This window comes from Tupaia chinensis, unplaced genomic scaffold (genome assembly GCF_000334495.1).
Source record: "Tupaia chinensis unplaced genomic scaffold, TupChi_1.0 Scaffold000423_1, whole genome shotgun sequence".
NCBI classification, from domain to species: domain Eukaryota; kingdom Metazoa; phylum Chordata; class Mammalia; order Scandentia; family Tupaiidae; genus Tupaia; species Tupaia belangeri.
Genome location: NW_006159928.1, coordinates 7,578,654 through 7,593,670, shown reverse-complemented (window position 1 = coordinate 7,593,670; position 15,017 = coordinate 7,578,654). Strand labels below are relative to the sequence as shown.

At 42.7% G+C, this 15,017-nt stretch overlaps 1 protein-coding gene across 1 annotated transcript in view; it reads left to right on the top strand.

The window, feature by feature from the left end:
- Window positions 1-3,302: 3,302 nt before the first annotated feature.
- USP44 (ubiquitin specific peptidase 44) overlaps window positions 3,303-15,017 on the top strand; it is a 28,255-nt gene continuing 16,540 nt past the window's right edge. Inside the window, exons 1-3 of the mRNA XM_006154869.2 lie at window positions 3,303-4,724; window positions 10,899-11,094; window positions 14,006-14,114. Of these exons, the coding sequence (XP_006154931.1) occupies window positions 3,306-4,724; window positions 10,899-11,094; window positions 14,006-14,114 (1,724 nt within the window). The 5' untranslated portion in view covers window positions 3,303-3,305. The remainder of the gene's footprint in view (window positions 4,725-10,898; window positions 11,095-14,005; window positions 14,115-15,017) is intronic.

Here is a 15,017-nt window from a genome sequence, read left to right as displayed (position 1 = left end):
GGCTCTGTGAAGTAAATGGAAAACTGAAAACTGCTCATCGGAGTGGGTACGGTTTACCCTCAGGACTCCAAACCAGGGTTCAAGCCATCTTCATTCTTACCCAAATGAATGGGAGGACTGGTGGCTAGTCATTCCTAAGGCCTGCTTCCTACTGAAATGACCATTTCCTCCTATCTTTTATTATGGAAATGCGTCTTCCTAGCTTTACTAGCCTTTGCAGGAGCTGCTTAGGTTACCTGTTACTGTTAAACTGGTTCGTCCCCCAAAATTATCTTCCTTAAATGAAAGAGTCAACGTATGTCTTATAGTCATCCCTCTGAGAGTCCTCAGGGTCATTTTCTTTAATGAGATAAAGACGACTACTGGGACACTACTGGGACGCGGTTTCATGTTAATGTTCTACTTTGTGCCCAGTGGTATACAGTAGTTTTGTTTCTTTTTTTTTCCTTTAACTGAAGTCACATGCATATGTGTTGCTATAAAATGTGCATGTCACACTTTATATGAAGTTTTAGCAGTTGACCTTATTTATGTACAATGTGATCATTTGTATATAAAAACACTTAAAAGATGTGGGCAATGTTTCGGATCTGGGTCGAAAAGGATACATCTTGCCACAGTTTCAAGGCTCTTGCAAGCCATGGTAAGAAGCTTAGGTTTATCTTGTGGTCTCTCAGGACTTGAAACAGTCTTGTATTCATTGTAAAATTGTGCCTGAGGATGATATAAGGTGTAAACGGTATGTGAGTGTTGTTTGACGACAGCATGAGGTATGAGAGGAGACACTTCAGAATACAGCATGATGTTATTTGGGTCTGTTCAGATTTGAACATAGAGATGAATTCCCTTATTCGTCACTTTATGAAATAGTCACTTATTTTTACCTTTTTTTTTTTTTTTATGTGTTTATTTTTCATGGTAAGTTCCTGGCTGGGATCTTGAGCATGCACGCACATGTACCAGGCATGAGTTTCAAGACACCGAATCCAGGACTTGGCGGCTTGCTTTCTCTCTTTCCTTCTCCCTCTCCCTCTGTCCTTCTCTGGTCAAATTAAAAAATAAATGAAGTTAATAAAATAATTATTTTAAAAAAGTTATTGGGGCCAGCAGGTGGTGAAGGTTAGGACCTCTGGATTCCCACATGACCAACTGCAGTTCCAGACCCTGGTAGCTTGCTTTCTCACTTTCTCTTTCTCTCTCTCTCTCTCTCGGGTCAAATCTTTCTGTCATTTCTATAAGGTCAACAGTCAAATTTATCAAGTCAGTATGTTATAAAGCCCATGAATTAAAGTTAATTATTGAGGCCAGTTCCTTGGCCTTGGTGGTTAAGGCAGAGGATCCCAAATGGCCAATGAGGTTCAAATCTTGGCCCTGGCAGCTTGAAAAACATGCTGGACACATGTTTATGTATGCCCCGAATGAAACCAGGGAGACATAGAGGAGAGGGCACTGGGGCATGACCACTCCTCATGGAAGCATTTCTCCTCTCTCTGTCCCTTTCTCTGGTGTGCACACATGTCTAGCACACACACACACACAAAGTAATTATTGGTTTACTAAATGGAAAGCCTAGTTTAATGGCAATTAAGCAGAATATTGAATATGACTTATTTCAATGAAATATTAAGATTTCTTTCATATAGCTACCATTTGTTGAACATGTACCATGTATCAGATATTTTATGTTTTCTCTCCTTTAACAATTCATTTGGAGTTGGTATGACTCTCCCTCTTTTAGAGATGAAGTACAGAGAAGTTGAAATGTTGCTCAAGATTATACATCTAAGGGGACCAGCAGATGGCGTGACTGGACTCCCACATGGCAGCTGCGGTTGAGAGGCTTGAAATGCACTCAGGGCATATGCACGTGCATGCTCAAATCCCTGGAGGAGAATGGAGAAGGGATTGCGGTGTGGCCATCTCCCCCGGAGGGTGTGACTTTTTGCCTTCTGTCTCTGTCCCTTGCAAGCGTGCATGCCCTATAGCAAAAAAATCTCTATAAAAATAAAGAAAATAATACATCTAGGAGTATAGAGCAGAAAGAGAGTTTAAAACTATTTTTCTGCCTCAGAACCCAGCGTCGGCCATTTGGGAGTGTCCAGCGCCTTAACCACCATGCCACCTGCTGGTCCCATGTCTTTTATATTTTTAAAGAATTATTTTATTTAACTTTATTTTAATTTGACCAGAGAGGTACAGAGCGAGAAAGAGAGAGAGAGAGAAAGTGAGAAAGCAAGCCTCCAGGTCCAGGACTCGAACCGCAGTTGACCATGTGGGAGTTCAGCACCCTTAACCACTATGCCACCTGCCCCTGCCAGACCAGGAACCTGTGCTTTTTTAATATATGATTATGCTGCAGTAACTCCACAGAGGACTCAGAATATTTGTTAATATTATGGAGATATATTTAGGTCTTTCTAGCCCCAACTTCTTTGTATGTCAAACCACATTATTAAGGGTCTTGGAGGTGGGGGTAAAAATATGCCGAAGACAACAGTGATAGCCAGTGTCTTGAGCCAGGTTGAGATCCCTCTGGCTTTAGTCATGAGAAAAAGTTAGCACCAATTTTTAAGAAAAGGAATGTATTAGGTTATCAGGAAAGTCATGGTGTGTGTGTGTGTGTGTGTGTGTGTGTGTGTGTATGTATGTGTATGTTTACAAGAATTATTTAACTGTATTTATTTATTTGTTTTAATCGACCAGAGAGGGACAGAGAGAGAGAAAATGAGAAAGCAAGCCACCAGGTCCAGGACTCAAACCACGGTCAGCCATGTGGGAGTCCAGCACCCTTAACCACCACACCACCTGCCAGCCCCCATGACGTGATTTCTTTATGCAAAAATGTATTATGACTTTCCCCTACGACCCAGTAGTTTCGGTAACTACCCCCAAACTATTGGGTACAAAAGAGTAGTTCTTCTGGGTCAGTGAACAGCGGTCACTACCCCCTAGTCCCTACCAGATGGCGCAACCATGAGTGAAAGCGAAGTGTCACAGGTCCAGAATAAAGCGGTGAGAGACGAGGGATGTCTGGAGCAAGCGGAGAGCGAGAACCGCCAGCAACAGTGTGACAGTGTGATGGGCCATCCAGGAACTGGGAGCAGAGGGAATACGTTTCTGTTATTCTTGGGAAATAAACACCTAACATTTAAAAAAAAAAAAAAAAAAAAAAAAAAGACTGTTTCTTTGTTTTTATTTTATTACACATTAATACTCTTCTGCTTAGTTTCCAGATGCTTCAAGCGTCACGAGCTGCAGCTCGTTCGGATTATGTGCGTCTCGGCCGGACTCCATAAAGGTTAGCGATGGATCCGTGCAGACACGTTGAGCAGCTGCGGCTCTCCCAGGACCAGTCCGTGCTCAGCCCCCAGAAGTGGCACTGCGTGGACTGCAATACGACCGAATCCATCTGGGCTTGCCTTAGCTGCTCCCACGTGGCCTGTGGAAGGTACATCGAGGAGCATGCGCTGAAGCACTTTCGAGAAAGCAGTCATCCTGTGGCGCTGGCGGTGAACGAGATGTATGTGTTTTGTTACCTGTGTGATGATTATGTGCTTAACGACAACGCGGCCGAAGACCTGAAGTTACTCCGGAACACGTTAAGTGCAATCAAAAGTCAGAATTACCAGTGCGCCACTCCCAGCACAAGGGACGTGCCGTCTGCGGGGACAGGAGATGGTTCCTTCTTTGTACATGATGGTGCCCAATCCCTCCTTCGCAATGAAGATCAAACGTATACTGCTCTTTGGCACAGGAGGAGGATCCTCATGGCTAAAATCTTTCGAACTTGGTTTGAACGATCACCTATTGGAAGAAAAAGGCGAGAAGAACAAGTTCAGGAAAACGTGGTAGCAAAAAGGGAGTCGAAGAAAAAGAGGCAAGAATTCGAGTATCAAATGAAATCGGAACTGGAAATGCCCGCGAGAAAGAGTTTACGTTTGCAAGACCTAGCTCGGTCCACCACAGTAGAAATCGTTCCCGTTCAGGTACCGCCACCGGCTCCAGCATCGCCAACAAAAGATAAAGTCCCACCTACCTCGGCCGACGGAAGACTTAGGAAACCCAGCGGCTCCTCAGGCAAACGCCGGCCGGTAGTAACGCCTGGCGTAACCGGATTGAGAAATTTGGGAAACACCTGCTATATGAATTCTGTTCTTCAAGTGTTGAGTCATTTACTTATTTTTCGACAGTGTTTTTTAAAGCTTGATCTGAACCGGTGGCTGGCTGTGACAGCTAGCGAGTCAACAAGGTCATCCTATAGACATCCACCCGTCACGGACGCCGTGGTATATCAAGTGAGTGAGTGCCAAGAGACAGATACAGGCTATGTTTGCTCCAGACATCCAAGTTTATCCGTAGGACTAAGTGGTGGAGCGTCCAAAAGTAGGAAGATGGAACTAATTCAGCCCAAGGAGCCAAGTTCCCAGTACATTTCTCTTTGTCATGAGTTGCATACCTTATTCCAAGTCATGTGGTCTGGGAAGTGGGCCTTGGTCTCACCATTCGCTATGCTGCACTCGGTGTGGAGACTGATTCCTGCGTTCCGTGGTTACGCTCAACAAGATGCTCAGGAGTTTCTTTGTGAACTTTTGGATAAAATACAGCATGAACTCGAGACCACGGGTACCAGGTTACCGGCTCTTCTCCCCACGTCTCAAAGGAAACTTATCAAACAAGTTCTGAATGTGGTCAACAACATTTTTCATGGACAACTTCTTAGTCAGGTATGGATTTTTTTCTTACAGCTTCTTTTCATTTTGAGGAATTCCTGAAGTCCTCAAATGTATATTCTGTGTACAACTAAGTGTGTTAGAGTTAGTACTGTCTTCCAGTCAGAATAGATGGCTTTTATTAGGTCAACGGGAAAGTCACGAGGTATTTTTCTATACAAAAATGTGTCATGGCTTCCCCAACAACCCAGTATAAGGAAGTCAGCTCATTTTAAATGGCTTCCTTCATGAATCATTGAAATTGTTTTACATCTATGGTATCAGAAGTTTTGGGGAGGGGGAGAATCAGTAAACAAAGCTTTCTTTTTTTGTTTTTGTTTTTGTTTTTGTTTAATTTGCCAGAGGGCACATGTATTGAAAAGAGAGAGACAGTAAGAAAACACCCCCTTCGCGCTGCTATGGGGAATGGTCATGCAGTAACCCCTTGTCTGTTTCTCTCCTCTCAGGATTTTGGGCAAACACTCACATATACTTGGCATTTTTCAAGCCACTGGGCCCGGGACTCTGTTGACCATGTGGAACCCGGCTCTCAGCTAGCCACAGAGCTGGCCCAGTAAACAGAGCTTTCTTGGTTAATGATGTTCCGTTTATTATCTGAGAGATATTGAGAATACGGAAGCATTTAATCCCAGAGGGAAGAGATTTGAAGATAATGCTGTAACAATTCATAGGAATTGAGAGGGTGCACATGTGAGCAATTTCAGGGACTTAGGAATAGCCTTTGAAGATTTTGTGTAAGGCTAAGGGTCTGAGTCTCAAGTTGTAACAATAGGTAGGTAGATTTTAAGGTAAACCAATGTGATTTCATCTGGAATAATTCTGTTTGGTTTTCTTTGATTTCAGTTACCACTGTAAGTTTCTTTTGTTGTGAAAAAGTACATTACAAAACCAGAAGTTTCCATCAAACAGTTCTCTAAAATGAATGGACTTTTTTTTTTTTTTGGGAGAGGTTTTTGCTATAGGGCATGTGCTCTCGCCAGACAGACAGAGAGAGACACAGACAGAAAGCAAGAAATCACCCCCCAGGGGGGATGGCCACGCCGCAATCCCTTCTCCAATCTCCTCTCGGGACCTTGGGCATGCACGCACACGCACCCGGTGTGAGGTTTAAGCTACCGGGTCTGGGACGCGCACCGCAGTTGACCACATGGGAGTCCAGCAAGATAGCCATTACGCTAACTACTGGTCCCTAAAATGAATGGACTTAATGGTAAACTATTTCTAGATATAAAGGCTACTGTAACCTAAAACCTGGCTAATTATTTTTATTAATTATTTAATCTTATTTGTTATTTTAATTTGACCAGAGAGAGACAGGGAAAGTGAGAAAGCAAGCCAGCGGGTCCAGCACACGTGAACCATGGTTGGCCGCATGGTAGTGCAAGAACCTAACCACCAAGCCACCTGCTGGCCCCATGGCTATTTATTTATTTATTTTAAAGAATTATTTGTTTAATTTTATTTATTATTTTTTATTTTGACCAGAGAGAGAAAGAAAGAGAAAGTGAAAAAAAAAGCAAGCCACTGGTCAGAGACTCAAACCACCGTTGGCCATGTCAGAATCCAGTGCCTTAACCACCACGCCACCTGCCCCTTTATTTATTTATTTAAAAAATATATATATATCTTTAAGTTTTTTCTTTTTTCTTTTATTTTTTAAATTTAAATTTATTTACATTCATTTACTATACATCATTATAGCATACAAAATGAGATTTTTCCATCCAGAATACACTGTATATTATTTTGAAGTCCTCAGCCTCCCAGCCAGGACTATAGACACACACCCTTATACCTGGCTTTTTTTTAGGCAGCATCTCAGTTTGTTACTCCTATCTTTTATTTATAGCTTACTTCTCTAGAATGTTACTTAAATATTTCAGATGTAATTTTCTTAAGAATTATATGTTTATCTCAGTTAATGTTTCAAAAATATTGAAATATCTACATTATACCATATAGCAAAAACAAATTGTTACATGCCATTTTATTTTTTATTTTTTTTTCTATTTTTCATTCATTTCTATATTTTCTATGAAAAAATTTTACAGTACACTTTTTAAAAAATTTGCTATGGAGTGCATATATTCACTGAGAGACAGCGAGAGAGAAAAGTGTGAAAGCACTCCCTGGGGTACCACACTACAGTCCTTTCTCATCCATTCTCCTCTTGGGATTTTGGGTATGCAAACACATGCACCTGGCATAGTTTTTCAAGTCACCAGGTTTGGGACTTGAACCACGGATGTGGGATCCAGCTGCATTAACCACTACACCACCCCCAGCCAGCTCCAAAATACACTATTATAAGTACAATATGTAGTTATGGAAGGTCTGTATAATACAGGAAATACATACAGAAGAAAAGACTGTATACAGGGGCCAGCAGGTGGCATGGTGGTTAAGGTGTTGGAATTCCCACAGGGTCAGCCATGGTTCGAGTCCTGGATCTGATCTGGTGGCTTGATCTCTCTCTCTCTCTCTCTCTCTCTGTGTGTGTGTCTTTCTCTGGCAAAATTCATGTGAAATAATAATAATAATATAATTAATAAATAAAACAATTCTTTTTGAAAAAAGAGAAGACTGTGTACATAAGAAAAGAAAAATCATACCCTCATCACAAACTGCACAGCCTATAGGTAAAACTATAAATATTTTGGAAAATTCCTGTCCATTCATTTCCCTCTTGTTGACTTGTAGACTATTTAAACATTTTTTTTATCAGTTCATTTCTTTCTCTTTTTTTTTTTTTCAGGTTTTGCCATAGGGCATGCGCCCTCACCAGGGGGGGGGGGAGTGAGAAATGGCCCTCCATGGGAGATGGCCTCACCACAATCCCTTCTCCATTCTCCTCTTGGATTTTGGGCTCTCATGCAATCTCCACGATTTTCAAGTCAGTGGGTCCACGACTCAGACCACGGTCTGCCATGTGGGAATCCACCATCTTAAGCACCGTGCCATCTGCTGACACTTCTCAAAAATCCAGCCCTGAAGCTACCGAGTCCCCAGATTAAATGCCAAGAGTAATCCTTGTGTTAATTTGTTAAATCTAAAATCATGATTAGCACTAGCTTCTTGTTGCCTGGGCCAGGAAGATAACTTTTGCCTTTAAGTTTTGTTTTTTTTTCCATAAGCAAAAGAGAGAGAGAAGCAGCACCCCCAACAAGGCCTCTGACAATGACCGGCCCTCAGTCTCGGCCAGCCTGCATCACGGGCTCACACACACAGAGTACTCAGAGGGTCCCCAACTGCAAACCCAGGGCCTTTGCCGTGAGGGTCCAGTCGCCTTCCCACTGTGCCACCACCTGGCTCTGTCATTTGAGGTGTAACCCATGGCCCAGTAGTAAGAAACACGACTCTAAGATTAGGTTCAAGTTTAACTGTAGGGGTCTGTGAGGTACATGGTAATTAGGACTGCAGAGGAGAATTTTTTTGAAAGAGACTGATGAGTTTTTTAAACTGCTGAAGAGGAAATTATCTGAAATTTAGGAATTAGCTTTTTTTTATTAATGCTTAAGATTTATTGGGGGCCAGCAAGTGGCAGGGTGGTTAAGACAGTTGGATCTCACACGGCCAGCAGTGCAGTTTGAGTCCCAGACCAATTAGCTTGGAAATTGCACCAGACATGTGTGCATATGTGCTCAAAATCCAGACAGGAGAATGGAGGGCGTGGGGTTATTGGATGGCCATCCCCCCTGGGGAGTGCTTTCTCACTTCCCGGTGAGTACATGCGCCCAGTAGCCTAAGAAAGAAAAATTATTTGGCTGCAAAGATCATTCACAGGATAAAATTGAACTTTAGTTTTGTTCAACTTTTTCTTTCCTACGTATATTGCTAAATACATACTATAAAAGTAGATCCACGGGGCCAGCAGGTAGCATGGTGGTTAAGGGCACTGGACTCCCACAATGCCAACCACAGTTCAAGTCCTGGACCTGGCAGCTTGCTTTCTTGCTTTCTCTCTCTCTCTTGCTCACTCTGTCCCTCTCTGATCAAATGAAAATAAATTAATTAATTAAGTTAAATAAATAAAATCTTTAAAAAAAAAAAAGATAGATCCTCCCTTGGCCACTGCCAGCCTCACTCAGGTCACGGGGACACACTCAGGTCTCTGGATGTGAACCCTTTCCCCTGTGGGTCAGCCTCTCAGAGTGTCACGTTTTACCACTCTGATGTCAGCCAGCCGCCAGCAGCCTATTTGAAAAAGCTTCTTCGTAATATTTCATAACATGTGTACTCAGTGTGTTGTCAGTGATGTGTGTTAGTTTCTGACGTAAATCTTGCTGAATGTTTCAGTGAAGTTAATACTAATTTCCTTTCCTTTCTACATTGACTGTATAAGTTGTTAGAATTGCTCCACTGTGTAGATGCTCTCTGACTGAACAGGGATTACGTCCCTATAAATTCATTGTAAGTAGAAAATATTGCAAGGAAAAAAATACACTTAATTACCTAACATATTGAACAACATTGCTTAGCCTAGTCTACCGTACGTATTCTCTAGACAGTTAAATATGACCACAGTGAGCAAAATCATCTAACACGAAGCTATTTTATGATTAAGTGTGAAGCTATTTTATGATTAAGTGTTAAATATCTTATGTAATCTGTCGAACACGGTACTGAAAATTAAAAACAGAATGGTTGTACAGGATACTCAACGTATGGCTTCTATGGGACATGTATTTTGCACCATTGTAAAGTTGAAAAATCTTACATTGAACCTTTATACGTAGGGAGTCATCTATGTTCTGATGGGAATTTTAATGTGATATTTCTTTTAAGTGGGAGCATGACATTGTTATATGTAGTGTCTTCGGAAATTTTCACTTGGTAGGGCTTCAGAATCTGAATAGTGAAAATACACTGGGCCAGCCCGTGCACAGTGGTAGCAAGTGTTCTTGTTATGCCAGGCCCATGTGGAAAGGTCCCAGGTTCGTGCCTGAGGCCTCTCTGGACTGAGCACCTGCCCATGGTGCAGGCTCTCTGAGACTAGGGTGGATAGCAGGCAGCACGAAGAAAGACCCTGTTGGGGTCCCTCCCCATGGAAGGAATCAATAAACTTAAAACAAAAAACCACTAATAGTATTTTACTTGTGTTGTGGTTAAGGTAGTGATTAAAAGGATAGGATTGGGGTGAGAAAAAAGTCAGTGAAAGATGAGGAGAGGCCCAGCCCAGTGATAATGCACTGCTCAAGAGAAGCCGGCTCCCATGCGGTACTCGCAGTTCGAATCCTCAGCCCCATTGGTTGGGAACATGCCGGGCACGTGTGCCCAAGATCTGAAGAGCTGGAAGGCTGGAGGGAGGGGATAGTGTGTGACCAGACTCGGGGTGCATGTTCTCTCTCTCTCATATGTGTTCTTTCATGAATCACAAAGGGGAAATTTGCTTTCAAAATATGAAGGAAAAAGGTAAGAACTTCAAGTCTAATGAAAACATTAATGTGTACGTGCATATGCACATATGTGTTACATACATACACACACACAGAGGCATAGTGTCTATCAAGTGAGTTTGGTTTTTACCTAAATTCTAGATCTGACTAAACACTATTGGAGATTTTTGCGTGGCCAGTAGTTGAAGCTTCAGTTCATAATAGCTTCCTAACAATTATTTGGAAGGAAGTTGAAATAAGAAATTTTCTGACTAGGCTATAAAGCAGATTGTTCACAATTCTAATTGTACATTTTCAGAAGAAAAGGCTACTTACCGGAAGTGACCTTCAGAAAGGAGATCATGGGGGCTGGTGGGTAGCTCAGTGGTTAGGTGCTGGGCTCCCACATGGCTGACTGTGGTTCAAATCCTAGACCTGGTGGCTTGTTCTCTCTCTCTCTCTCTCTCTCTTGCTTTCTCTCTCTGTCACTCTCTGGTCAAATGAAAATAAGTAAGTAAATAAATAAAATTAAATTAAATAATTCTTTAAAAAAAGAAAGGAGTTCATGGGCCAGCAGATAATGTGATTAAGATGCTGGACTCCCACATGACCTACCACAGTTCGAGTCTTGGAGCTGGCAGATTGCTTTCTCATTTTTCCCTTTCTCTCTCTGGTCAAATTAAAAAGAATAATAATAATAAATAAAATTACATAAATAACTATTTAAAAAAGAAAGGAGTCCATATGTCAATGGAAGAACTATAATCTGAGGAACTAATATTTTTATTTGCAGGTTACATGTCTCGCATGTGACAACAAATCAAATACCATAGAACCTTTCTGGGACTTGTCCCTGGAATTTCCAGAAAGATACCAATGCAGTGGGAAAGATACTGCTTCCCAGCCATGTCTGGTTACTGAAATGTTGGCTAAGTTTACAGAAACCGAAGCTTTAGAAGGGAAAATCTACGTATGTGACCAGTGTAACTGTGAGTAGAAACCGTCCGTTCTCTGTGCTTTCCTAAGACTGACAAAGAGAAACACAAAAGAGAGGAAGCTGGAAGACAGTCCTTCATAGCAGCTATGAAAATGAACTACTTTTATAACTTTATTTTAATTTGACAGAGAAGGGCAGAGTGAGAGAGAGAGAGAATGAGTGAAAGTGAGAGAGCAGGCCGCCAGGTCTGGGACTTGAACTGCAGTCTGCCCTGTGGGAGTCCAGTGCCGTTAACTACCATACCACCTGCTGGCCCCCAGAATGAACTACTTTAAGTTCATCACAAGAATTCAGACTGGACATTTCTATTTTATGAGTACTGTTTATGAACTGAGCATGTGTCTCTCTATCTCTGGCAAGAACACACACCCTATAGCAAAAATTTTAAAAAATATACACACACACACAGGCCTAAAAGAACTATCCCCATACATAAAGAAGAGTGTTTAAAATTAAAGATCAAGGAGTTGACACCTTCTATTTAGCTAAACTTGGACCAGGTGTTCCAGGAAACTGTCAAGGCAGGTGTGGGACACAGCACAGCCAAGAACCTGGATCTGGGGTCAGACCTGGAAGAAAGGTTCCTGGTGGCCAGTGGAAATGGCTTCGAGGACAGCCTCACTGTGGACCAATTCCACCTCCTACATGAACAACAGCTGCCAGGAGGTCCTGGTTCGAAACCTGGACCACCCTAAAAGCTGGGCACTATAGCACACGCCCACAGCCCCAGGACCTGGGAAGCCGAGGTAGGATTGCAACACAGCAACAAGATGACAGTCAGCTAGTGTGCAAGTGAAGTGCTGCTCTTGACTCTGGCAGCCAGCCGCCGCAGACACAGTCTGTAGGTAGAGACGCAGAGGAGACAGGAAGAATCCCAGTTTCCACCTGTCCAAAGTGAGCTACTGAAGAACAAAAGCAGGACATTGATGCGGGAAGTCTCAAGACAGAGCTCAAAAAGGCCTGCTGTGTTTGTTTTGGTTTGGTTTTTGTTTTTTTGGGGGAAAGAATTATTTAACTTTATTTATTCTTATTTGACCAGAGAGGGAGAGAGACAGAGAGAGAGAAAGAAAAGGAGAGAGAAAGTGAGAAAGTAAGCCGCCAGATCCGGGACTCGAACCATGGTTGCCCATGTGGGAGTCTGGAGTCCTTAACCGCCATGTCACCTGCCGATCCCAGGCCTAGCTTTTTAGGGCAGTAGGCCAATAGCCAGGGCTGGGGGGGATCCCCAGGAAAGGTGGAGAGATGTTTGGGCAGTGAGGGCCTATGCCCCTTCAGGTTCTGATTAGCCTCTATAAACAAACTGACCACATTCCTCTCTCCTCTCCTCTCTCTTTTTTTTTTTTGCCCTTTCCCTGCCCCTTCCTCTCCTTCTCTTTCTCCCTCCCTCCCTCCCTTCCTCCTTTCCTTCCTTCAAACATGCTATAGGGCATGTACATTCACTAGAGAGAAAGAGAGACAGAGAATGTACCCCCCGGGGTGGATGGCCACACCAGTCCCTTCTCCATTCTCGGGATTTGGGGCACACGTGCAGACGTGTTTTTCAAGTTGCTGGATCCAGGGCTTGAACTACACTGGGCCACGTAGGATATAGCTGCCTTCCCCACCATACTACACACTTTTCCCTACTTTGGGAAATGTATACTAAAATGCATTTGGAGAGAGCTTTAGCTTTTCCCATTAATTGGCATAGTGGAGTCCATTTTCAAATACTATTAGCAGTATGCTATAACTGGTATGGCTGAGTCCATTTTTTCTTTAAGAGATTATTGTCTTAGTGCACATGCACTTGCCAGAGAGAGAGAGAGATACAGGGACAGCTGAGGGAAAGTGATAAATCATCCCCCAGCAGGGATGGCCACACTGCAATCCCTTCTGGGATCTTGGGCATGCATGCACATACACAGCGTGATTTTCAAACCACCGGATCCAGGACTCGAACCATGGTTGCCAGGTGGCAGTCCAGGAACTTAACCTCTACACCATCTGCTGGCCCCACTGAGTCCATTTTTAAATATTAATAGCAGCAGTCATGTTATTTGGAGGACAGTTATTAAGTCATGCATTTATTTATCTTTCTCTCTGGATTAGCTTTTAATTTTTAAAAAAAGATTTATTTATTTATCTATTTAGTTGTGATTTTCAAGCCACCAGGCCCAGGACTTGAACAGTGGTCAGCCATGGTGGAATTCAACCCTAACCCGCCATACCACCTGCTGGCTCCACGTTATAATAATAATTATTTTTTTAAGAGGTTTTTACTACAGGTCTCGTGTGCTTCACCAGACAGACAGAGACAGACAGAGAGATAGAAAGAGAGAAATCACCCCCCCAGGGGCGATGGCCACGCCACAGTCCCTTCTCCTCCATTCTCCTCTCGGGATCTTGGGCACGCACGCACACACACCCGGCGTGAGTTTTAAGCCACCGGGTCTGGGACGCGAACCATGGTCAACTACATGGGAGTCCAGCGACATAGCCATTACACTAACTGCTGGTCTCTGTAATTATTTTTTTAATTTTAGATTCTAAGTTTTAAGAGTACAAAGCCCATGATGCCTGGAACAAGTTTAAGTAGCTCATGTGTGAATTAAAAAGAAAGTCTAGGGCCAGCAGGTGGTATATTGTCAAGGCAGCTGGATCCTTATGACCCACTACATGGTTTGAGTCCCAGACCTGGTGGTTTGAAAAATAATGCTGGATGCATGAGAGATTGTGCTCAAAATCCACAGAAGAGTGGAGATGGGGCTGCAGTGGTACTTTCTCACATTCTCTCCGCCCCCCCTGCCTTTCTCCAGCAAGTACACATGCCCTATAACAAACTAAAAATAAAAAAGAACAGTTTACTTAGCTTTTTACTGCATGCTTTAATAAAACTTGATTTTCATTTTTCTTTGATAATCCAGCAAAGCGTAGAAGATTTTCCTCAAAACCAGTTATCCTCACAGAAGCCCAGAAACAACTTACGATATGCCACCTGCCTCAGGTCCTCAGACTGCACCTCAAACGGTTCAGGTTAGTCATAGTCCTAGCTCGTTGCCGGCTGTGCACCCCTACCCTGGTCATCCTTCGTGCTCACGATGCCTGAAAACTTAGAGAACACGTGATGAATTAAATTTGAAAACCATATACTTAGCTAGGAAATGGTGTACTGTTTACTTTGTTTTGGGAAAAAATGGTGGTTCTTGTCTTCAGCCTTGAACAGCATGTACCATCCGCAATGTTTTGTTAGCTTCCCTTGTGGAATGCATTCCTAATCAGTGAATCCCTCACATCTCGGTCTTGCTGAGTGGTACTGTTCTCTCTGTGTATTTAATTCTGCATAATGTAATATTCAGCATATTTAAGGCATAACACGTTTCATTTCTTCTATAGCTTGATTATTTTACTCCATTTCTTTGCCCTTGGATAGCATTGGTATTTGATCCAAAAGTACAGCAATTCAACTCAAAGTGTAAGAAACAAAATGGGACCAGCAGGTGGTGTGGAGGTTAAGGCACTGGACTCCCATGTAATCAATTGCAGTTCGAGTCCCAGACCCGGTGGCTTAAACTCACTCCGGGCACGTGTGCGTGTGTGCCCAAGATCCCAAGAGGAGAATGGAGAAGAAATTATAGTGTGGCTATCTCTCCTGGGGGGTGATTTTTTGGTTTCTGTCTGTCTGTCTCTCTCTGCTTTCTGACAAGTGTATGTGCCCTATAGCAAAATCTTCAAAAAAAAATTTCTGAGTTTTATAAAAGGACCCATATAATGTCATACCTAATGATGGAATATTAGAAATATTTCCAGCAAAATAACTAAGGCAAGTATGCCTACTGCTTTACTGTTTTCCTAGAGGTCACAACTTATATATAGAACACATTCACTAGAGAGAGACAGAGAAAGGGAAAATTCACCAGAGAGAGACAGAGAGAGAGA